Below are 25,088 nucleotides of genomic sequence, written 5' to 3' on the forward strand. Positions count from 1 at the left end.
AGGATTCAAATAGAACAGTGTTGGGGACTTCCCTGGCCGTCAAGTGGTTAGGACTCCGTGCTTCCACTGCAGGGGGCACAGGTTCGATCCCTGGTCAGGGAACTAAGATCCCGCAGGCCGTGCAGCACGGCCAAAATAATAATAATAATAAAATAAACAAAAGGTTAAAATAAATAAATAGAATAGTTGGAGGGAGGGCCCAGGGGCTTCTTTGATTTGTGTGGTGAGAGGAGGCCTCTCTGAGGAGGTGAAAGTTAAGCAGACATCAGAATAAAAGGCTGTGCCAGGGAGAAGGTACAGCTGATGCAAAGGCCCTGAGGCAGGGACTGGCTTGGTGAGCCTGAGGAACAGAAAGAAGGGCCGGTGTGTGTGGAACGCGGAGAGTAAGGAATAGAGGGCAGGAGCGGAGGTTGGCCAAGGAGACTTTGTAGGTTCAGGTGAGGCGTGTGGGTTTTATGTGAAGGGAGATGAACTGCCTTTGAGGTATGTTGAGCAAGGCAGATGCTCTAACTTGTGTTTTAAGAGATCACTCTGGCTGATCCTCGAAGAATGGCTGTGTGGGCACGAGAGAGCAGTCAGAGGTCCAGTTAGTAGATGTCTGTGGGGACCGGGGAAAGGATGCGGATGGCTTGGACCGTGGAGGCCGCACTGCAGCGGGAGAGAAGGACATGCATTCCGGTTTGGTCAGCAGCGCTAGCTGATGATTTGGCTATGGGGGTGGAGAAAAGGTTTCTGGACTACTCCTAGGCTTTGGGGGTGAGCAGCAGGGTAGATTCCATCCTCGCGAGGACTCTAAGGTACACTGTTATCTGCATTTCATAAGTTAACAAAGCAGGCCCACAATCACCTGACATCTGCTATAACATGGATGACCCTTGAGGACATTACACTAAGTGACAAGAAGTAGTCAAATTGGGGCTTCCCTGGTGGCGCAGTGGTTAAGAATCCGCCTGCCAACGCAGGGGACAGGGGTTCGAGCCCTGGTCCGGGAAGATCCCACATGCCGCGGAGCAACTAAGCCCGTGCGCCACAACTACTGAGCCCACGCGCCTACAGCCTGTGCTCCGCAACGAGAGAAGCCACTGCAATGAGAAGCCCACACACCACAACCCACAGTAGCCCCCGCTCACCGCAACCAGAGAAGGCCCGCACGCAGCAACAAAGCCCCAGTGTAGTCAAAAATAAATAAATTTAAAAAGAAAAGAAAAGAAGTAGTCAAATTCACAGAGGGAGAGAGTGGCAGTTGCCAGGGGCCAGGGGAAGAGCGGGTAGGGTTAGTGTTTAATGGTTATGGAGTTTTCTTTTCACAAGATGAAGAGTGCTGTGGATGGGTGCTGGTGAGGGCAGCGCAACAAGGTGAATGCACTGAATACCGCTGAGCTGTGCCTTAGAAAGGGTAAAGATGGTAATTTTATATTATGCGTATTTTCCACAATCTCCAAAAAAAGGAAAACAGGCCCAGGATCACACTGTTAGTAGGAGGTCAAGCCAGGTTTTGAACTGGGCCCAGCAAACTCCACATCTGGTGTGTTGAACTGCCCCCAGGGAGCACAGGGCCCCAGCCTGTGTGTGAGCTCACCTACCTCCCCAGCGCCAAGGTGAGGGTCACCCCACCTTGTGTGGGCACCAGGCGAGGATGCCAGCCCTACTTGTGGCTGGTTGAGTGCCTACCTGTGGATGTTTGAATGGCGAGGGGAACAACAGAAAACAGACCAAGTCTCAACACTTCATTTTGTCTAATAATTGTGTGCATGTGTGTGTGTGTGTGTGTGTGTGTGTGTGTGTGTGTGTGTGTGTGTGTTTTCCAAAGCAGCCATTTAGAAACGGTGATGCTGATGCTGGTGGTGATGAAGATGACGATGACAATAACAAAATGATGAAAATGTCAGCTCCCACACATGAACATATGTGTGCCATGCATTTTCCATATAACATTTTATCGATCCTCTCCGTGACCTATGTGCGCACTTTCAGTATCCCATTCTACAGATGAGAAGACTGAGGCTAAATGAGATTAAGAGACTCACCCAAAGCTGCCTGCCAGTCAGTGGGAGTGAAAATTCAAAGCTTGGCCTGTCTGTCTCCAGATGCCTTTCTAGTAAGGGCCCAGGTTAAATGAGGAGGCTAATTAAGAAGGTATAACTGTGCTGCTTCTCAGAGTTCTATTTTTGGGGCCAACTTGAAGGGACACAGATAATTATTTCCTAGAATGAGCGTCTTCTGCACAGGCCCCAGGATCCTCCATACTCAGCCTCCCGCGTGGAAGCTGACACCGCCTTTGCTTGGCGACAAGTCACAACAAGGCTGGGCCCACACCCGCCCCGCCCCACTCAGACAGCACCTCACGGGGAAATAAGATAAAACGAAATTAAGCTGAGCTCCTAATTCGCATTCCATCTCTGGCAGCTCCTTGATGATAAATAGTCTGGAATTGGAAACGAGGCAGGAGGGAGGCGGATGGCGATCTGGGCAGAGCGGCTCGGCAGACCGTTTCCACTTGGGATCACCCTCTCTGCTTCCTGGGGCAGCGAGGGAGGCAGGGTCTACGGCGGGGGTGAGCAGCCACCTTCTCCTCTTCCTTTAAAAAAGTTATTATGTTTAATCATGATAAAATAGACATAACGAAGTCCACCATTTTCAAGTGTACATATCAGTGGCATCAAGTATATTCACGTTGTTCTACAACCACCACCAGATTCCATCCCTAGAATATGTTCATTTCCCCAGCTGAAACTGTACCCATAAAATACTAATCCCCATTCCTCCCTCCCCCAGCCCCTGGCAGCCACCCTTCCACCTTCCTTCTCTGTGAATTTGACCACTCTAGGGACCTCGTATCAGTAGAATGTGCACCGTTTGTCTTTTTCTGACTGGCTTGTTTCACTTAGCGTGATGTCCTCAAGGTTCATCCATGTTATAGCATGCTACAGAATTTCCTTCCTTTTTAAGGCTGAGAAGTACTCCATTGTACGGATATACCACATTTGGTTTACCCATTCATCCATCGATGGACACTTGAGTTATTTCCACCTTTTGGCCAGTACGGATAATCCCGCTGTGAACATGCCTCCTCCTCTCCCACCCTAGGCTTGACCATAACTGTATAATCAGGGTATTGAGGTGGCCAGGTTAAGTCAGTGTCCCCCACAGGACTGCCACCCTGCACAGTGCCCCCATGTACCCGTCACCTCGCCTCACCAGATCTCACCCCAGGTCTTGCAGGTTTCCATAGCAACCCTATGTCAACCAGCTGTGAAAGGCAGTCAGGTGTAGTGGTTTGAGTCCTGGCTGTGTTACTTACCAGGTTGGTGACGTCGGGCAAGTTCTTTTATTGTCTATGGCCTCAGTTTCTTCACCTATAGAGCTGGAATCATAGTAGGACCTACTTCACAGCTAAGAGGAGGGGTTGCAGAAAATGGTACTAGCCCTTGTTCTGTGCCAGGCATTGTGCTGGTGCTCTGCACGGATTATCTGACCCCACAACTACCCTACGTGGCAGTTATCCCCTTAATTAAAGTTAGTGTAACTTTATCTATAAAGTTATCTGCTTTCTAGGTGAGGAAACTGAGTCTCGGGGAGGTGAAGCCCTTGCCAGTAAGTGGTGATGCTGGGATTCCGAGCTCTGGGCTTGCACTCTTGTCTGATGCCTTATCCTGCCTCCTGTGCCTGGCATCTAGCACAGGGTCTAGCCCACAGGAAGTGGCCAGCGAACGAGGACCAGTGCGATAAAGTTTGGACGTGGCCATAGCTGGCTCCTGGGTTGATGAAATCGACCTGTCTCCTCCAGGGAGCAGAGTTGGCTCTATCAGGCAAGGCCATTATTTGGCTTGGACATTTTGAACTTGGGGCTAGGCTGACAGGTCTGCTCTGCTGGGCAAAAGTACTAGAGATCTATACCTGACCTCAGGGACCTGTGAATCCTATGATCCTGGGAAGAGGAGGATCCGTGTGTTCCATCGTTTCTCAAAAGATTCCTGACCCCAGAGTGGTAAAGACCCACTCGGGTTCTAAGCCCGTGGATCCCAGAAGGGGCCACAGGCTCTAAGGTTTATGAGCAGCAGAGATGATGTTATGCTGAAAGCTCAGAGGAGGCAACCTCCTGGGTCAGCCAGGCTGCAGTCATCATGAAAACCTGGCAAGGCAGCACAGGCCACGGCCACAGGACAGACAGAACCAGCCAGGACCCAGGGCATGTGGGACACGCTGGTCCTGACTTTAAGGGTGACCAGGTCAGAGCACTGAGAACGGTCAGCCAGGCCATGGTAACCGAGAGACACTCAGATTTCCATGGCCAGCGAACAGAAGCCCGTTTCCTACTCCTGTATCGGTCCTGGGCAGGTGTTCAGTTTGGTGGGGTGCCCTCCTCCACGTGGTGACTCAGGGATGAAGCCTTCGTCCATCTTGGAGGCTCCGCATGCCCTGTGGTCTGGATAACCGCATCCATCCAACGTGGAAGGGCCTGGAGGAGGCCGCGGAGGTTTTTGTGGGCCAAGCCTGGAAATGTCATATATCACCTTTGCCCACATTCTACTGGAGAGAACCCAACTGCAAGGAAGTCTGGAGAGTGTCATCTAGCTGTGCGACCAGAGAAGGGACAATGAGTTTTGGTGGGCAGCTAGCTTTTTTGGGTCACGTGCAGTCAATCTGATACACATTTTCTGCTGCCTGCTGCCTCAGGAAGTCCTTAAGGAACAGAAGCCCACTGAAGCAAACTCAGTAAAGAGGGGTTCATGATAAGTGTACAGCAGACAGTCTCACAGAAAACCAGGCACGTGGAGGTTGCCGTCCATCCACTCATTTATTCCTCCATTCATTCTTAGAGTTATTCATTCAATGCAGAGTTTCTGAGTGTCTGCTCTGTGCTGGTCACTGTGCTGTATGCTGGGATACAGAGATGGAAAATGTCAGATAAGGTCTCTGTTCTCACGGAACTTCCGTAGGAAGTGGGGAGAAAAAACCAATTGAGAACACGTAGTAAGATTACACATTGCAGCCAGTGCTCTGAAGGTCACATAAAGGATGGTGAGACAGAAGATAATTGAGGCTGGGTTAGGGGTCAGGACCTCTCCAAGGAGGTGGCATCTGAGCTGAGTTCTGATGGATGAACATGAATGAGCCATGCAAAGGGCAGAGGTCAGAGCACCTCTGGGCCAGGGAAAGCTGTGCAAAGGCCCTGGGGCAGAGAAGAGCTTGATCTGCTTGAGGATTCACCGCCACTCCGATCACGCTTATTCAGACCTCTAGCTCTCTGTCCCACTGCTGTTCCTCTGTTTAATTCTCCTGTAACTGGACCGCCAAGTTCAATGACTCAGTCTGTTCTCCTTTTGCCTCGAGCTCTCAGGGGCACTTCATGCTTTACTGGCCATGTTGTCATCTCAAGATCCTCCTGGGCACCACGGCTCCCTTGGCCCACCCATTCCTGTTCATACAAGTTTCTTGTTCTCTCTGCCTTTGCTACCATGGCCTCCCCACCAGCTGCTTGTGCTGCGTGTCTTCACAGAGGCCAGTGCCAAGCATGCAGGACTGTTTGCCTCCATGGAGGAGAAAGGGACATTTGAGAAGAGGTGACATTGGAACTGAGTCTTAAGAAGTGGAGTAGGATGAGATAGGAAGGACAGAAGAATGCTTCAGAGGAGGGGACAGCAAATGCAAAGGCCCTGGAGTGTGAAGGTCCCTAAGGGAGAGGTCAGGGAAGGAGAGGTGACAATTCCAAAGGGGTCGGGGTGTGCATGGCTGACGGGGGTGAGGGATGGCAACTGTGGGAGCAAAGCCTGGACACATGGCTGGGTCCTGACTAGGAAGGGCCCTGAGTGCCTTGCTGAGAAGTTGCCAGTTTGCTCCTCCAGGAGCCACAGGAAGCTTAAGGACGGTGACTGGATTTGTCTTCTAGGCGGGTGACAGTGGAAGCAGGGTGGGGGACTGGAGAGGCAGTGGGGGTGGCAGGGGACCTTCAGGGGAGGCTGGGTGGGTCAGCAGCAGAAGGCCCGGAACGAGATCCATTCTTCCTGGCTGTCGGGCATGTAAAGTACGGCATAGCGCGCTGGCACAGAGCAGGCCCTCAAATGCCGTTGCCTCGCCTCCTGATGGGGGCTGTGGTCTGGGGTGGGCTCTGGTAGTTTCTTAAATAAAAGAGCACCATCTCCAGAGTGTCAGCATAATGAGGGCTGGGAAGGGGCTCCTTGTGGGACCGCCAGCACGCCACCCCTGCATGGTGCTTGAATACATGAACGAATGAGCAGCTCTTACTGTAAGCCAGGGGGCCTTCTGGGCAGAGGAGTGTGGAGTGACAGCGGCCCTAGCGTTTAGAGATTCTTATCGCTTTGCTCGAGGCTGGGCAGAGAGGACGAGGCCTGCTTCCGGAGCCTCCTGCAGCCCTAACCAATTGGCCGAAGGAAAAGAGGGCGGGAAGGTCAGAGACAGGCTGGAGCGGCTGTGGGGTAAGTTCAGACAGAGGACAAAGGAGAAGGAGAGGTTGGAGTCCTCAGGTGTCTAGAAAAACACTGGAGGCTCTGGGTAAAGCGGTGACTCCAGGCTCTAAGCGGTTGGAGCCAGAATTAAGAGCTCGTCTGTCTTTGGGGAGCAGTCCCAGCGACAGAGCTGTCGGGTCCACAGCAGCTCTTGGGAGACAGAGCGTGGTTCAGGCGCTCGGGGCCTCTTGCCTCCGTCCTTCCCAGAGTGGTGCAGAGGGACCGGGGCATGGCTCTGTCTCCACGCACATGCCCTGCGCCCCAGGCCCGGTCTGGAGGGGGTGCGGCTCTCTTGATTCCACGTGGAGAGGGGGGGGGACCGGTAGCTCCTGACTCCCAGGGCCTGGTTCCCTGGGGCCATCAGCAGCCCTGGCTCTGCTGTAAATATCTAGTCTTGCCCAGCTGTGCCAACCATTGGGCCCCATCCCCAACAGGCTCTTCCACATAATTACACATGACATATAAATACACGTAGATGCATGTATATATACACACATGTACACACACACACAGGTACACGGGCACGCACATGTAACAGCAACACAAAAGCTCGGCTACAGAAACCCGTGCCTTGGTGACACACGCACACACAGACACACACACACACGCACGCACACACAGCGTGCTGGAGGAATCAGTGTTGCAGGAACAGCGGGTGTGAGGGGAAACGGTGGAGATAGAGGCAGGGGCCGGGCCAGCTTGTGGAGGACCTTGAGTGACATTCCAGGGATTTGAACTGACCTGGAAGAGATGGAAAGCCACCGCAGGGCTTCCAGTGGGAAGCGCTGTGGTCGCAGGGGCCGTTTAGAGGACGTGTTTGACTGGGGCGAGTCTAAAGAGGGAACAATGAGGAGGGGGGGACAGTCTGCAAGTCCCCAAGAAGAAGGGGAGATGGGGGAGTGGCCCTGGGCATTAGCAGCGGGACTGGGGCAGGGGGGTCAGATAGGAGGGACGAAAGGAAGCCGACTCGAGGGACTGAGTGTGCCGGGCGGACTCCAGGTCAGTGCCAGGCTCTGGGAGCCCAGGGGACAGGCGGCTGGCGGCGAGGCCAGGGGTTGCGGTGGGCCGTGGGCAGCTGCAGGCACGTGTCAGGCTTCCACGGGAGCCACCCAGAGGTGCTGGGCCTTGGGTCTGTGGTCAGGAGGAGGGTCCGGGCTGGGACTCTGATCAGTCACACAAGGGACAAGAGCCTGAATCACACGGCGGCTGCGCGCTCCTGCGGGTGTGCCCGCCCCTCTCCCTTCTGTGCCAAGACCACCCCGAGCGCCTCTTCCAGGAAATGGCTCTGAGTTAGTCTGAGGCTGGGTGCCGAGGGCAGGTAGGGCGGCACAGGGCGGTGAGGAGAGGGGCAGAGAAGGGGCAGGGTCTTGGGCTGGTATCTGTCACCTCCTGGGCCTCTGTGTCGCCTGCCAGTCTCATGTTGCTTTGGGGCTTAGTAGGACCATTTGCGAATTATTCTTATTAGGATCTAGGGGGGGCCTTTCAGGCAGGAAGCAGCAGGCCCCTGCCGGGCTCGGTAAAAGCCGTGTGGGTCCAAGCGATGCCCCTGCCTGGGTGGCTTCCCGCGTTCCAGCTCCAGGGGCCCATCTGCTCTCTCCAGCTGCTACCCCGAGCTGCTTCTCCTTCTTAATGCTCCAGCATCTTCTCCCAGGGAGCTCTAGGGACTCATATACAATCATATCCCAAATTTACCGAGCGCGTACTCTGTGCCAGACACTGAGATAAGCCCTTTGCCTGGTTTATCTTACTTCATCCTCTCAACAGCTCTCTGAGCTGGGTGCAGTTGTGACCCCCATTTTACTGGTGAGGAAACTGAGGTTCAGGAGGTGAAGGTAACTTGCTCATGAGGTAACAGAGTTGGGATTTGAACCCGGGCCATCTGTCTCCAGAGCCCCCTTTGCCAACCAGGGCACTCTGCTGCCTCTTATGTCACAACTGCTAACCCCCGCCTAGGAGGGGCGCGGGCGAATTCAAACCCGCGTCTGTGGGATGCCGGAGCCCTTCTCTTGACCCGTGACGCTCTGTGCCTCCCGGATCCAGATACGCCTTTTGCCGCCCACCTCATAGACCACGGCTTGAGCCAACAGCTGCGTGGAGCCCCGCCAGGGTCAGCTCTGCATCCCCACCCCCGCATTTCATACTGTGCCTGGAATGACGAGACCTTAAGTGCAGGTGCCAGGCAGGCCCCTGAGTGTAGGGGGGAGTGACACTGGCTTCCAAGAGGTGCTCTGGGTGTAGCCGTGGGCTCCAGTCTACAGCCCAACAGAGGCTCTCCAGAAGGGGATCGTCATTTGGCTACATAACATGGGTTGCTTACTGGTACCTGGGAGCGCAGGTGTCGTGTCTGTTGTCATATGTGTGAATGCGAGAGCTCACACAGATGCATTCTGGAGGTCTGGTTTTACACGTGCATGTTTGTGTATGAGGACGTAAATGCATGTGTGCACATGCGGGCGTGTGTATGGGAAGGTGAGTATCAGAATGGATGGATTTGTGCATATTGGCTATGAAAGTATGTTGTTGTGTCTGCTTCCGTGTGAGAGAGTGTGAGGACCCCCAAGTAAGGAAACTCCCTGGGCAGACCCTGTCCTCCCTCCTGCCTCCTGACCCTGGAGGACCCGGGGCCTCCACGAAGCCTTTGGAGAGGTTGTTGGGCTCAGACAGGAGTAAAAATAAGCGGCCAAGCAAGAAGCCAGGCCATTCGTCTCCCCCCATTCCTGATTCTCAAGCTGCAAAGTGTACACCAGGCACCATCTTTGGCCCCATTGGGGGACCTGCAGGAAATGGAGCCTCGAAGCCAACTTCTCAGCCTCACCATCCCTTCCTTTCCCTCTTTGCTGGAATGCAGCAGCTAAGAAAGAAGGTGCAAGAGTCAGTCCCACTGGGCGTGCCTCCCAGCTCCCCCAGCTCTAGTCGTGTGAATGGAGAAGCTCACCGTCTCTGAGCCTCAGTTTCGTTATCTGTAAAATGGGGATAGTACCCACTTCACAGTGTTGTTATGGGCATTAAATGAGGTAGGGTTCAACGAGGAGTTAGTCCATACAAGTCAGTAAGTGATGGGGCTCATGCAGAGGAAGGAAGTGAGGGCGAGGAGGATTTACAGAGATCCCACGGGGACTCAGATGCGCCTTTTACTTAGCGTCTTTTGTAGTCACAGAATCCCCCATCCTTTGCATAAGGTACAAGAAACAGGTGGATGATGGTGTCTGGAAGCCTCACTTCTCAGCTTCTCTGTAGGCCCCTCTGTCTAGTGTTTCTTAGCGGGAAGCCGAGGGGTCCGGAGCCTTTGGAAAATTGTGCTTCTTCCCATGGGATGCGAGTTAAACTGTCTCTGGCCTTAAGAAGAGAGATGGGTGTGAGGTATGCTGGGGCTTCCTGGTCCTGGACGGGGGACCACATGGAGGAAACAGGGGCTCTGGGGCTCCATGTCCACAGGGCTGGAGTTGGCGGGTGGGGTATCGCCATGGGCATCGCAAATGGCGCACAGAGACAGCACTTCCCAGCTGGCCAGCGGAATATAAGGGGCTAACACCCAGCCTTGGGGGGGGCTAACACCCCGCCTTGGGGAGGGGGCTGCAGAGTCTGAGGGAAGTTAAGGGGAAAGCAAGCCAGTTATGCAGCAGTGGGGTAGCCCTAGCAAGAGATAGGATGACCTTTCTTATGGGCAGCCTTACCAGGGTTAGGAGTCCCAGCCTCACGACAGGACCCCCAGCTGACCCAGGTCACTGCCTCCTCTTTGAGCCCCTTTGCTAGGATTGGTTCAGGATTCATGACTTCCTGTCTGCAGCTGGACAGGGCTGAGGACCAAAGCCAGCTGGCCCTGGCCACAAGCCTTTGGAAGTCCAGTTGCAGCAGGTCAGGGATCATTCTGCCCCAGCCAAGCAGAAACCGTGCCCTGCTATAGACGTTGTCAGATGAAAAGGAAGAACCTACGCCTTTGCCCTTCTGTAACATAGGCTGCTCTCAACTGGAAGTGATATTGGCTTCTTTGGTAAGAACTGATCACGATCCCCAAAGCTACTGACCATCCCAGCCCACAGAAAACCAGATGTGCCAAAGGGAGATCACGTTCGTAAAAACAATGCGTGTTAACCTGGAAAGGTCTGCATAAATGTCAACTATCGTTGCTGTTGTTGTTTTACGATAATAGTGATTAATAAGGAAAACAAAGCAACTCAGGTTTATCTTATCTAGAACCTAGCAATTCCCAAAGTGTGTTCCACAGAACAATTCAGAAGCTCATAGGTGTTTCTGAGGAAAAAAAATTTAAAAGTGTGAGGAGAGAGTCTATAGTCAATGTTGTGGAGATTCTGGTTGAAGCAAGGTTTAATAGGTTTCTCTCCTGCAGAACCTCTGAGATAAATTCGTAAGCATTTGTTTCTTCCAGAGGAGAGAATTTCTGCAGCATTTTCCGAAGTTCCTTGACCCACTGAATGCTTTTCTCGTGGAACTTATTTCTCAGCCTGTGTTTTATGGAATGTACTTTGGGAAACATTTCTAGGTGTCATTCTGCAATTAATCAAATTTAGCCCCAGATTGCATGGTTAGCTCTTCTAAGCCTGACACTGACAGTATTTTTCTGTGTTGCCCCGTAGGGTACCACTGATGCTCCAGGCATTGGCCTGTCTCGACAAGGAAAATCCCAGTGCTAGTGTGTGATGGGGCAGGGAAGGCTGAACAGGGAACAGCGGGGCTCAGGGCTGCAGAGGTCACCAGAGGGGACCTTGTGCCAGCCTAACGCTGTTCTTCAGAGGGGCTAAGGCACACCACTGTCTCCTGAAACGGGAGAGGGACAAGTGGGTGCAACTAACACACGGAGCTTCCCCTAGAGACCTGATGGGGGAAGGAGGAGGCCGCCCAGCTCACTGCTCCCCTGTAATCCTGCTGGACCCTAAACTTCCGCAGGCCCCACCCTGGGGGCTCTGAGCTTTCCTCTCTGCAGCCTCTCTTCTGGTTCAGTGTTGAGTTCCTTAAAGCTGGGCTATCTCTCTCCTTGTCCTCTTCCCCTTTTCCCCAGAGAAACCCCCAGTTCCTTAAGAAGCTGAAGTTATTGATGTAGAGAATACTCCCCTCTGGAGCAGAGTTGATAAAATTAGCAAATGAAGATCCAGGATGCCCAGTTAAATGTGAATTTCAAATAACAAATACTTTTAGTATAGGTATATCCCAAATGTTGCATGGGATATACTTATACTAAAAAAGAATGTGTGTTTCTCTGAAATTCAGATTTAACTGGGTGTCCTGGATTTTAACTGGCAGCTCTGTTCTGGGGCCGAGGATGTAACCTTTTCGGTTTTGCTTCTAAAGAATCTCAGGTGAGAGAGAGGAGGCGGTGGGGCCCTGTGGTTATGAAGCATCAGGGAGAACTCCCACCGAAAGCCCCTCTGTGGCCCCTCCTGGTGTGATGATGGATGTCTGTGCAGCCCCAGGTTGTCCAGATGGGGGGGATGGGGCCAACGAAGGGTCTGACTGGGTGTAGGTCAGGCGTGCTCTAGGCCTGGCAAGGAGAGGGACTGTGTGCAAGCCCAGAGCACTGCCTCCATGCTGGGAAACACAGGCCTTGAAGGTCAAGATTACAGCCTGATAAGGACACAGGCACTGAAGTCAAACAGCTCAAGTTTCAACCCCGGCCCTGATCCCAACCAGCCGTGTGACCCTGGGTGAGAGTAGCCTCACTGTTCCTCATTCCCCTGCCCCCAAAAGGGAACAGTTAGAGCGCCTCTCATGGCAGGGTACGATGAAATAGAAGAGTCCAGAGAAAGTACTGAGCAGAGTGCCAAGCTCACGTTAAACACCCGAAAGGTGACTGTTATTATTATTGCAATTAGCTGCGTGACCCTTCAGCTCTCTAAATTCAGCTCTTTGGGGTAAAATGGGCTTCATAAGTACCAACCTAAAGAGTAGCTCTGAGCACTTGCATAAATTCTATTTTAATGGGAAAGATTGTGGACTGAACATACACACACAAGCCCTTCCCTGCAGCCAGCCACCACAATGCCCCCTGTCTCCAGGGCCACACTGAAGGGGAAAGGAAATTTAAGTTTGGTCTCAGTCCTCAGGTGCCAGCGTCCTGTTTTCTTGCTGCCAGTCATCTGTCCAGGACTCTCACCTGTGCAGCCCACTCCCCTCACAGCCCCTTCCCTTCCTTGACTCCCAGCAAAACTGGTCTTTTCTTAGTTCTCTTTCTCTACTGTGGGAGATGGGGGGCGGTTGCTGAGATTGTACACCTGGGATAAGGACGTAACTGAATAAACACGAATTCAGGGGCACCACACTGTGGCCCTCGGGCTGGGGGCCTGTTTTGTAAGTAAAGCTTGGTTGGAACATGTATTGTCTAAGGTTGCTTTTGTAGCAGAACAGAAAAGCTGGATCATTGGGACAGAGACCATTAGGCAAGGCCAGAAGTATTTACTCTCTGGTTCTTTACAGAAAAAGTTTGCCAACCCTGCTTTACTCTGTTGTTTCCTATATATAATGCATATTTTTATATGCACATAGTATAAACTATGTGTGTGTGTGTGTGTGTGTGTGTGTAAAACACATTCCATCAGGGTACTCCCTCCCTGCCAGGCATTAAAGCAAACACTAGATAAAAAAAGAATATGTCATTTCTGCCCCTCAGGGAAGTCCTGAGAAGAAAATAGACACCTAAACAAACAATTACAGGCAGACTTAGCTCCCGTTTGGAGGCTGGGGTATTGTAAATTAATGAATGATTGAATTGTAACGTCGTATGACGAATGCAGGAATTGAAGTGCAAGCAAAACCCTGACTTAAATCTGCAAGTGGGTCCAAAAAATCCTGTCATGTAACATGTGGGCCTGTGAGATTGCAAAATTAACCACATGAGCAGAACAAGCCTGTGTAGTTAGTGGGCTGGGAGTGCCAGGATTCTGGGAGCTGGTTGCCAATGACATTATACCTGAATTTACATTCTATCAGGATGTCTTCTCCTGGGGTTTTCCAGTTTACACAAGACGCTAAGGGTATCAAGGAGGGCGTCACAGAGGAAGTGGTGTGGGGGAAAGATTGGGGGAGCAGGAGGTGAGGCAGAAAATGTCAGCAGGGGTCGGATCATAGAAAGATGGGGCTGCATGAACGTAAGACTGGACTAATCCTGACAGCAGTAGGAGGGTTCTCATGGTTTTCTTTTTCTTCCCTTTTATTTATTGTGGTTGACCTTTCAAGTCATTATTTAGTCTTACATTCATCATGCGAAAGACCAGAGGTCTTTCCCATGCACCTTGGTGGCAGGGAACCTGCTTTGGCACGTGTGCTCCGGAGGGTGGAACAGGGCAGGACCGTGGTGGATTTGCCATTGTAGAAGGCTCAGTCCAGCGTCAGCACAGACAATGCGCTGGAGGGCGCAGGGCCAGCGGCAGGGAGATCAGAGTTGGGTGCAGAGGTCCAGGAGAGAGATGATGAGGATCCTCAAATGAGAAGGAAGGAGAGGGCAAGAGTGACTTACGGAGGACAGCAGCATCCCAGGGAGAAGCCAGGCTTGCTGCTCCCAGAAGTCAAAGCCCAGTAACAAGAAAGGCACTGGAAATTGAACAGTTCACAGCTCAGAGAGATAACCCAACCGGGCTAATGGAATAACCTACGTGAACAGGCTACCGTGAGTGCTTCTCAGTCTCACTTCTGCCTACGGTCACCCAGAGGAGCTTAGGCTCTCCCTCTGAAATTCTGATTCAATAGGTTTGGGGACAGGTCTAGGCATTGGTGTTTTTATAAAACTCCCCACGTGACCCTGATGCTGAAGGTTGCAAAATTGCAAACGTGAGCCAAGAGAACAGGCTCACAGTGGAGAGCTTACGCCAGACACGGGCAGGGGGAGGCTTGGCCGGACAGGGCCCTGTGGACTCGTGGACCCCTGCCTTTGTCTGATTGACAAGTAGCAGGAAATGTACAGGACCAGGCTAAGGGTTGACTTGTCTGGTTGTCACCCCAAGTCATCCCCACAAGGGGAATGAGTGTGAGTCCCCCGTGAGGGTGTTTCAAGGTACACTAGTGACCGTGGACTCTATGGGGAACGGTCAGTGCAAGCATGGCCTAACGCAGGTGGAAAGTACATGGGCTCGGTAGCCAGGAAGTGCTGTGGACACCCAGCTCTACCCGCAGTGAGCTGTGGGGCCCTGGGTAATGCTCCAACCCCTCCGGCAATCACACTCATGTCAACGAGAGATAATAGCCCCTCTCTCAAGGGGTTATTGGGAGGATTAAGTAAAATCATTAAGTCACACAATAAACTCTTATCAAGGTATTATTAGACATCAGGCACTGTTCTAGAAACTGGGACACAGAAGGGAACAAAAGAGATTTAAAAAAAATGTCTGTCTTCATGGAGCTTATATTGTAGCAGAGTGGGACAAACAATAAACAAATGAATGCATCAGCTATATACTATGTCAGATGTAGATGTGAGAGGAAGTGGAGACAACAAGTATAGACAATTCTTTGGGGTGGAAATATATGCAAAGCCCTTGACAATGGGGATGGCACATAGTAAGTGTGCAATAAATTATGTTTACAAGGCCAAACAGCTAAAAGCAAGGGAGTTTTAAGGATTAACTAAGATAATGTGTGATGCAGAAGTGCCTAGCACAGCGTAGCTACTCAAAAGATAATGGATCTTATTCTTCCCTCCCCTGTCCATGCCCACTACCCCTCAAGTCACACACACACACATACACACACACGCCATCTCCCCTTTCCATGTTGAGGGCTGTGGAAGAAGAAATCTTTCTTCCTGCATCCTTTCTCCCAGCCACCCTGCCACTTTGTATCAACCGTATGGCCATGGACATGAAACAAGTTACTTGATGGAAGGTAAGAAATCAAAACATATGGAGGGTGCTTGTCCAGAGAGCATAAGTGACTCTTCATTATAATATGGGAAATAAAGTCTCACATTAAAAATAAAAGAAGGTATTATGTAGCTTCTGCTGCACTCCAGCCACAAAGGAGATTCATTGTCATACAGTCACTGAGAATATCTTGTTGAGTGGCAAGAGCCGGGCTTTGTAGAAGGGACAAAATTCCCCACAGCTAATCTACAATGGAATTGTTCAATGTCAGGTACAGCTTTAATAACATTGTTCTGGGCTGCCTTGGATGTAAATATCCCACTCTTCATTTTGTAAGCCATCAAAGGGAAATTTTCTAGACGGGAGAGCATGAACGGTTAGAAGGTCTGTGCCAAAAAAACACATGGGCAGAATCCAGAAATCAAAGAACGCTGTGCCTTAGAAAGCCTGGCTTTTGTGGCTCATCTCTGATCTCTGTCTGTCCAGAAAGTTGGGCATCAGACACAATACAAAAGACCAAACTTTAAATGTTGCCCTTGACACTCTTAAAAAGTACAAGATTGGCAAATCAGACTGGAGAAGAAAAGACAGACAATTACATCTGGACAATCAGGTAATCCCCCTTCATTTTGTCTCAGTGTCTAGAATATTGAAGGGAGGAGGGGAACTCTTGGTCATCAAGCACCCACTATATCCTGGGCACTGTCTCTGTCAGAAGCAGTATTGTATTCCAGAATTAAGAGTGCCGAATGATGGAGCCAGAAAGACCTAGATTCAGAACCTAGCTCTGCCGTTTTCTAGCTCTGGGGTCTTAGGGAAGTTGCTTAAGCTCTCTGTGCCTCCGTTTTTTTCATCTGTAAAATGAGGATAATAGTTGTCGCACATGATTGCTTTGAGGATTAAGTAAAATAAATTTGTAGCCCAGGGCCTGAAACATACGAGGAACTCAATGGTGGGTATTATAAATCTGGCTTTATTTAATCTGTACAACAGTGCTGTTATGAGTTGAATTCTGTCCCAAAAAGATATGTTGAAGACCTAACCCCAGTACTTGCGGATGTGACCTTATTTGGAGATAGGGCCTTTGCAAATGATGAAGTTAAGATGAGGCCATTAGAGTGTGTCCTAATCCAATACGATTGGTGTCCTTATAAAAAGGTGAAATTTGGACATAGAGACACAGAGGGAGAATGCCAGGTGAAGGTGAAGGATTGGATGGATGCATAGACAAGCAAGGAACGTGAAAGATTGCTAAAAAAAAAACTACCAGAGGCTAGGAAGGGACAAGGAAGGTTTCCCCTACAAGTTTCAGAGGGATCACGACCCTGTCGACACGTTGATTTTAGACTTCCAGCCTCCACAACTGTGAGACAATAAACATCTGTTGTTTGAAACCACCTGGGTTTTGGTGCTTTGTTACAGCAGCCCTAGGAAACTAATACAATTCACCCTCTAACCCCATAGGAAGAAAAAGAAAGTATCCTCATTTTTAGATGAAGAACTGAAGTCCAGAGAGGTAAGGTTTATGGCTCAAGATCATTCAGCCAGAGGTGGACGAGCTGAGATTTGAATCCAGGCCTCTCTGAGCCCAGCGTCTGCCCTCTCTTCGTTCCCTGTGTGACCTTTCGGGAGCAAAGATAAAAAAGGAGGCGGGGTTGGAACTGAGACTCATCACATCCAAGTCCCAGTGGCGGTGCCAGGTCAGAGTGATCTGATTATGAGCGCTCATTAAGTAAAAAGCAGTGAGCGTTAGAGTGACTTTTTAAAAAGAATCGGGTTTTATTTATAGTGACGTTCCAATCATTAATTTCAAAGGAAGAAAGTCCAAAGCAGAAACAGGTTCGTTAAAAATGTGACATTAGTAATTTAATTAAATTGGGTCTTTGCCTCTCGTTGCGGAAAATGAACCGTTAGTTCTACACCAGTTCTCAGCCCATTTCCCAGGTTGGCTCCCTCCCCTCACCTTAGTTTGCTTTCTTCTCCAAATGTTTACCTGACCTGCCCCTCCCACCCCCAACACTCACAAACACATCGCAGTTCCTGCCTCCACTGTGGCCAGTGGTACGGGATCGTGGGAAATGCCAAGGAAGACAGCACTGTGGGATCATGGGAAATGCCAAGGAAGCCAGCAGCACGGGATCGTGGGGAATGCCAAGGAAGCCAGCACTGTGGGATCGTGGGGAATGCCAAGGAAGCCAACAGAGCGGGATCGTGGGAAATGCCAAGGAAGCCAGCACTATGGGATCATGGGAAATGCCAAGGAAGCCAACAGAGTGGGATCGTGGGGAATGCCAAGGAAGCCAGTAGCATGGGATCATGGGAAATGCCAAGGAAGCCAGCACTGTGGGATCATGGGAAATGCCAAGGAAGCCAGCACTGTGGGATCATGGGAAATGCCAAGGTAGCCAGCAACATGGGGCCATGGGAAATGCCAAGGAAGCCAGCACTGTGGGATCGTAGGGAATACCAAGGAAGCCAACAGAGCGGGATCGTGGGGAATGCCAAGGAAGCCAGTAGCATGGGATCGTGGGAAATGCCAAGGGAGACAGCACTGTGGGATCATGGAAAATGCCAAGGAAGCCAGCACTGTGGGATCATGGGAAATGCCAAGGTAGCCAGCAGCATGGGACCATGGGAAATGCCAAGGAAGCCAGCACTGTGGAATCGTAGGGAATACCAAGGAAGCCAATAGAGCGGGATTGTGGGGAATGCCAAGGAAGCCAGTAGCATGGGATCGTGGGAAATGCCAAGGAAGACAGCACTGTGGGATCGTGGGAAATGCCAAGGAAGACAGCACTGTGGGATCATGGAAAATGCCAAGGAAGCCAGCAGCATGGGATCATGGGAAATGCCAAGGTAGCCAGCGTCATGGGACCATGGGAAATGCCAAGGAAGCCAGCACTGTGGGATCATGGGAAATGCCAAGGTATCCAGCAGCCCAAGGACTATTCTAAGCTAGGCTAATAGACAGGGTGACGGAAGTCAATCCTTTCACCTGGGTTATCTCACTTGTCAGAGGTAGAGAACGGGCCTGGAGGAGCTCTTCATCCCTTAAGATAGTTCTTCCACAAAAACATAAGGGCAGGGGCCCTTTTTGTCTAGTTCGTTGCTGTACTACCAGCACAGAGTGCAGTAGGCCCACAATATATTTCCGTTGTATGAAGGAATTGATGCATCAATGGGTAACCCTTCCAAATGACTAATTGATGAACACTCAAATATGTCCCTACAAGTGTCACACACAGTGTCAGGCTCCCAGGATACACCCAAGGACTGCATGGCCCCACAGTACAGTGGAAGGATAACACCTGCCATTTTTGAGCACCAACTCTGTGCTGGGCACTGTGCCAGCCATGCATCAGTTATTATCAGTAACCTCATCAACCACTAGATGTTACTGTCCTCCTTTCTCAGTTGAGGAAACTAAGGCTCAGAGAGCTCACATGACTCAAGGCCACAGAGTAAGACAGTGACAGCACCTGGCTTCAGACCAGATCAAGCTAGTACCAAAGTCCGCCCTTTCCCTCTACAACAAGCTGTCTCCTCCTGGGAGGAGAGGAGAAGTGGGAGAGAAAGCCTTCTTTCTGAGGGCTCTGAGATCAGCAAGGCTGGCAAAGAGGGTCCTGGAAGACAGAAATATGGGCTGGAAGAGGGTACGGCAAGGGCCTGGGAAGCTCTCTAGAATCCAGGCTGGCCGTCTCCACTTCTTCATCTTTATTCCTCATCACTGCCACCCCTACCCTCTTATTCCAGGCTCTCTGATCTCTTAGGTTGTCTCTGGCCTCAGGGCCTTTGCACATGATATTTCCTCTGCCTGGAACACACTTTGACCTAGCTAATTCTTACTAATCTCTCAGGGTTCAGCATAGACATCACCTCTTCCAAGAAGCCGGCCCTGACTACCCCCTGACTGGGTTCGTTCCGCTGCCTGGTCCCTATCTCATCATAACACTTAACATACCTTTAATCGTATGCATCTCCCAATGGACTGGGAACTTAGATTCACTTGTGTGGTACTCACTGTATCCAGGCTTTACATACCTCCACTCACATAATGCTCACAGTGACCCCAGAGGAAGGTACTATTGTGAACCGCCTCTTACAAAGGAGGAAACTGAGGCACAGAGAGGTTAAGAGACTAGCTCAAGGTCCCACAGGTAGTTATCCATCAGGCTGTGATGCAAACCCAAGCACTGAGGCTCTCAGGTCTGTACTTTCCACCACCCTGCTCTGCGGCCTCTCAGCGTTGGCCTCAATAAACCATCGCCAGATGAATTAATGGAGAGGTACTTGGATGGCAATCTGGACACGGCTGTGACCACTTGTCCTTGCCTTATGGGGAGGTGTGAAATGGTAGGAGGTGGGACCTTCTGGACACAGGCAGTTCCAACTCTAGGAAGAAAGGTAGAGGGAAGGGGGAGCTGAGTCAGGTTGAACAAGTGACTCGGGCACAGAGGAGCTGCGCCCTCCCTTTCTCCCTCCTGACTGGCGGGTCATGATCTCACGCACCCTCACCAAGACCACTTCCTCTGGATAATGAGTCCACACTGGCAGCTGGCGTTATTGCTCTGGCTCAGGTGGCACACTGTACATCTTATTCTCCGGCTCCCTATTTTCCCCTTGAAACGGGTCAGTCTGATCAGAACTCAGGTTCTTGTCTCCCTACCTCACTGCTTACTCCAGCACTAATGACCCCTTCAACTTCCCCAAACCTGCTGGGCCAAAGTACAGCTCTGGCTGCTGGGGCAGATCGTTAAAGAAAGGACATCGGGTTTAATGAGCACCTACTCCGTGCCACTGTCTGTGTCCCTTCCATGGTGTTTATTGGGAAGGACTGTGGAGTCTGAGATCAGAGCAACCAAACCCAAGAGATTAAAGTGATTTCCCTGGGGCATCTCGAGTGATGGGATGGACGTGTTACTGAACCAGGTTCGTTTTAGCCAAAGCTCTGAGACGCCGGGGTTTGCAGCAAAGAGAGTGTTTATTCACAAAGCAGCCAAGCGAGGAGATGGGAGAACAAGTCTCAAATCGGCCTTCCCAAAGGCAAGGGGCTTAGGGTATCTGTGGGATAGAGACTAAAGAAGCAGTGTGGTCTGAGGCGTGGGGAGCTTGGGGAGCGTGGGGAAAGGTGGTTGGAAAAAGGGGCAGTAATCATCGATCTGCTCAGGCGTAACTAAGCTACAGGCCTCCATTTTGGGCGTGCTTAGCACCATCTGAGGGTGGAGTTTGGGGCCCTCCGACATCAAAAGTCAACAAGCAGACACTTGCGCATGTCCAGTTAGAGCTAGTCTTAACTGGCTTAATTTGAACTAGACACAAGTTCCTGGAAAACAATTCAGGCAAACATCTTATTGTTCAGGCTCTTGGAGGACATGCAAGTCTTTTGTAGCAACAGTTAAAACGACCTTGATTGGTGAAGGCAGGATACAGGTGAAATGGATTTAACTGATGCTTACCCACAGTTCAGACATACTTCACATCCAGGGCTGCACATGAGAAAAGGCAGGAAACCTGGATGTCCAGGTATAAGTTGCGTGTGCGGCTCCTCCTGAACGTGTGAGCCCTGCGAGTACTCAGGGACCAGGCAGCCTTCAGGGGCAGCCCTGTCCTACCGAGGAAAGGAGGTCCGGGGAGGAGGGTCACCCAGAGAGGTGCTGCTCAGAGACCAGGTGTCAGGGCTGGAGACCTGCTCACGGGCTGCGTGTCTCTCCTTTTGCTCACAGCTCTCCCCAGCCACACGTGTGGGAACCCCGGGCGGCTGCCCAACGGCGTCCAGCAGGGCTCAACCTTCAACCTCGGCGACAAGGTCCGCTACAGCTGCAACCCCGGCTTCTTCCTGGAGGGCCACGCCGTGCTTACTTGCCACGCTGGCTCTGAGAACAGTGCCACGTGGGACTTCCCGCTGCCCTCCTGCAGAGGTAGGTGGCCAGGGAGGGCCTGAGGGGTGGGCAGCACCTTGGAGGGATGCTGCAGCTTCCAGTGGGACCCAGTCTCCATCCACTCCAGCAGGAGGTGGGGTACCCATTATGGGGAGCCCATGTCTGGGGGCCACCAAGGGTCCTCCGGGTCCCCAGGTATTCTAGGGGCTTTTAGGCCTCCCTGGACCTCGTAGTCCTCAGGTGTGCACTCCCTCAACCTGCTTCCCCTGCATCAACAAATTTATTTTTAGTCTGCCTGCCCTTCCCTCCTGCCCTCCTATCTCGGAAGATACATCATTTCTCTTCCTGTTACCGATGTGTCTCCTGTGCACAGCTGTCTCCCAGCTGTTTTCCTATTGATCTCACGCCGGCAGTTCTTCTCTCTTTTCTGTAAATTCAACCTCTCTCCCTATATAATGGTGTCCTCCTCCCAGTCTTCAAATATGCTCAAAACCTCTTTACCCCTGCACTGCCCCCCAGAAAAACCCAACTTCCTTCAGTGCTGCATCGGTCCAGCCTCCCAGCTAGGGTAACCAACTTATCCTGGTTTCCCTGGTACTTTCCCATTTCTTAGCTCCAAAAGTCCCACATCCTGGAAACCCCCTCAGTCCCAGGCAAACCGAGACAGTTGGTCACCCCCTTTTCAGCCTATTTCTTATTGCCCCTGTATAGTAATCAAGCTTATTTCAAAAATAATTTCCCATGCCTCTTATCTGATGATAAAAATAGCACATGATCATTTTAAGTGAGCTTAGAAAATACAGAAGAGAATAAAGAAGAAATAGAATTTACCCATTTTTAACCACAATTTTCATATATTCCCTTCCCATCTTCTTCCTCTTTTTTTTAAATTGAAGTATAATTGATTTACAATGCTGTGTTAGTTTCAGGTGTATAGCAATGTGATACAGATATACATATATATTCTTTTTCAGATTATTTTCCATTATAGGTTATTACAAGATATTGAATATAGGTCTCTGTGCTATACAGTAGGACCTTGTTATTTATCTATTTTATATACAATAGTATATAAAATATGCTATTGTATATAAAATAGTATATTTTAAAATATACTATTTTATTTATAATAGTATATATATCTGTTAATTCCAAGCTCCTAATTTATCCTCCTCCTGCCCCTGGCTTCCCCTTTGGTAACCATAAATTTGTTTTCTTTGTCTGTGAATCTGCTTCTGTTTTGTAAATAAGTTCATTTACGTCATTTTTTTAAGATTCTACATGTAAGTGATGTATGGTATTTGTCTTCTCTGACTTACTTCATTTAGTGTGATAATCTTTAGGTCCATTCATGTTGCTGCAGATGGCATTATTTCATTCTTTTTGATGGCTCAGTAATATTCCATCGTGTGTGTGTGTGTGTGTGTGTGTGTGTGTGTGTGTGTGTGTGTGTAATATCTTTATCTGTTCATTTGTTGATGCACATTTAGGTTGCTTCCACGTCTTGCCTATGGTAAATACTGCTGTTGTGAACACTGGGTGCATGTATCTTTTCGAGTGAGAGTTTTCCTCTTTTCTGGATATATGCCCAGGAGCAGGATTGCTGGGTCATATGGTAGTTCTATTTTTAGTTTTTTAAGGAACCTCCATACTGTTCTCCACAGTGGCTGCACCAATGTACATTCCCACCAACAGTGCAGGAGGGTTCCCTTATCTCCACATTTCCCTCCTCTCCAGCATTTATTATTTGTAGACTTTTTGCTAATGGCCGTTCTGATTGGTGTGAGGTGGTACCTCATTGTACTTTTGATTTGCAGTTCTCTAATAATTAGTGATGTTGAGCATCTTTTCCTGTGCCTGTTGGCCATCTGTATGTCTTCTTTGGAAAATGCCTATTTAGGTCTTCTGCCCATTTTTGGATTGGGTTGTGTTTTTGATATTGAGCTGTTTGTATATTTTGGGATTTAAGCCCTTGTTGGTCGCATTGTTTGCAAATATTTTCTCCCATTCTGTAGGTTGTCTTTTCATTTTGTTGGTGGTTTCCTATAAGTTTGATTAGGTCCCATTTGTTTACTTTTGCTTTTATTTCTTTTGTCTTGGTAGACTGAGTGAAGAAAACATTGGTACAATTTGTATCTGAGAATGTTTGCCTATGTTCTCTTCTAGGAGTTTTACAGTGTCATGTCTTTTATTTAAGTCTTTAAGCCATTTTGAGTTTATTTTTGTGTGTGGTGTGAAGGAGTGTTCTAACTTCATTGATTTACATGTGGCTGTTCAGCTTTCCCAGCACCATTTGCTGAAGAGACTGTTCTCCATTGTATGTTCCTGCCTCCTTTGTTGAAGATTAATTGACTGTAGGCTTGTGGGTTTATTTCTGGGGTCTCTATTCTGTTCCATTGATCCATACGTCTGTTTTTGTGTGCAATACCATACTGTTTTGATTATTATAGCTTTATAGTATTGTCTGAAGTCTGGGAGGGTTATGCCTCCAGCTTTGTCTAATACATATTGCATACATGCATATATTGTGAATATATATATGATTGAGATTATAATACATGTAGATATTTTTAACCACCTTATATAAACTGTGACATCATGAGAAGGGTTTCCTCATGACACCAACAATGCCCAGCATCTTGAAAGCTCCACCCAGCCTTGTCTATCCTCATCTCCCACTTACTCCCCTGCAAACTGGCCTTTGCCGCAAATATTTTGCATCACGTTGCCAAGTCAAATGGGAATTGTTTTGGCCCTTATATTCCTTGATGTCTCAACAGGCTTTTGCCTTCTTGACCACTCTTTCCTTCTTGAAACCCTCATCTTGAAATCCCATGGATCTCCGAACACCCAGGTATAAGTCTAGGAGGATTGTTTCAAGGAGTTGAGAAGTGATTGGAACAAGTAGCTCTCCTTGGGTTCAAGTTTAGAGGAAGGTTTTCTGTAATTACTATCAGGAGACTAGCTCGAGGAGAAGCAGCTGCCTCCTTCCACCATATGCTCACACCCATTTTCCTGTCTACACTAGCAATGGAAAATACTTGGCACATAGATCCCTTTCTCTTCTACCATTCCCATGGGAGGCATAATGAATTGATCATAGTACCCTTCCTGCTTGAGTCTGGAGGCAACTGTGAATTCCTTTCCAACAGGCAAGCCACAAGCAATCAATCTGAGTTGCTGCTTGACTCTGTGTTTGTTTAGCCCTCCTCAGCCAATAGAATTGGCCTCAGCCTTGTTGGTCCTTTTTGATGGAGCCTGGGGAAACTAGTCTCGTTTCTCGCCTTCCTAAGTCCCCTCCTCTCAGGCCCCCTTTCTAACATGGGATAACTTGGGACACATCTCTCTTCATGTGATTGATACCGGGAATGTCCAAACCAATCACATGAGACCTTGGCCCCTACACACAAGTGTGTGGCCCTGAGTGGCCTAACTGTGGTCTGAATCTGCTGTTTCCACTCTTCCTGATAGCACCTCTATCAGGTGCTGCCCAGAGGATGTCACGGTTTAACACACTGATCTTCCAAGGAGAGGCATCAGAGTTGTAACATGGTAACAGAATGTGAAACATGATAGTAAATGAAATTAAGTATGTAAGCTGTGAAACGGAAAACACAATTCTCGTTCTTTTTACAGAACTATAAATATCATACTTTTTTAATCAATATGGAAACTAAAGACAAATGTAGCCCATATATCAGAGGCAGAGGGACTGTCACCCTGTCCTCTGAAGTACAATTCACATCCGTATCCCATCTTAATGAGGTGGAAATCTACAGTCCCTCCAAGTATTTTCAGGAATCTTTGTCAGCTCTGGCTTCCTTTGAACCTTGAACTCACTGCCATGCCTCACCCGTCTTGGTTCTGCTCTGCCAACCTAAGTTGAAAACTTGGCCCATTTTTCCTGACCCCCGCCCCAAACAAAAACAAAACCA

General features: G+C 49.8%; 1 protein-coding gene across 1 annotated transcript in view; it reads left to right on the forward strand.

Annotated features, from left to right (window-relative positions):
• CSMD2 (CUB and Sushi multiple domains 2) overlaps nt 1-25,088 on the forward strand; it is a 667,758-nt gene that overhangs the window by 208,727 nt on the left and 433,943 nt on the right. Inside the window, exon 4 of the mRNA XM_033838419.2 lies at nt 20,998-21,192. Coding sequence (XP_033694310.1) covers nt 20,998-21,192 — 195 coding nt within the window. The remainder of the gene's footprint in view (nt 1-20,997; nt 21,193-25,088) is intronic.

The sequence above is a fragment of the Tursiops truncatus genome, chromosome 1 (assembly GCF_011762595.2).
Source record: "Tursiops truncatus isolate mTurTru1 chromosome 1, mTurTru1.mat.Y, whole genome shotgun sequence".
NCBI classification, from domain to species: Eukaryota; Metazoa; Chordata; class Mammalia; order Artiodactyla; family Delphinidae; genus Tursiops; species Tursiops truncatus.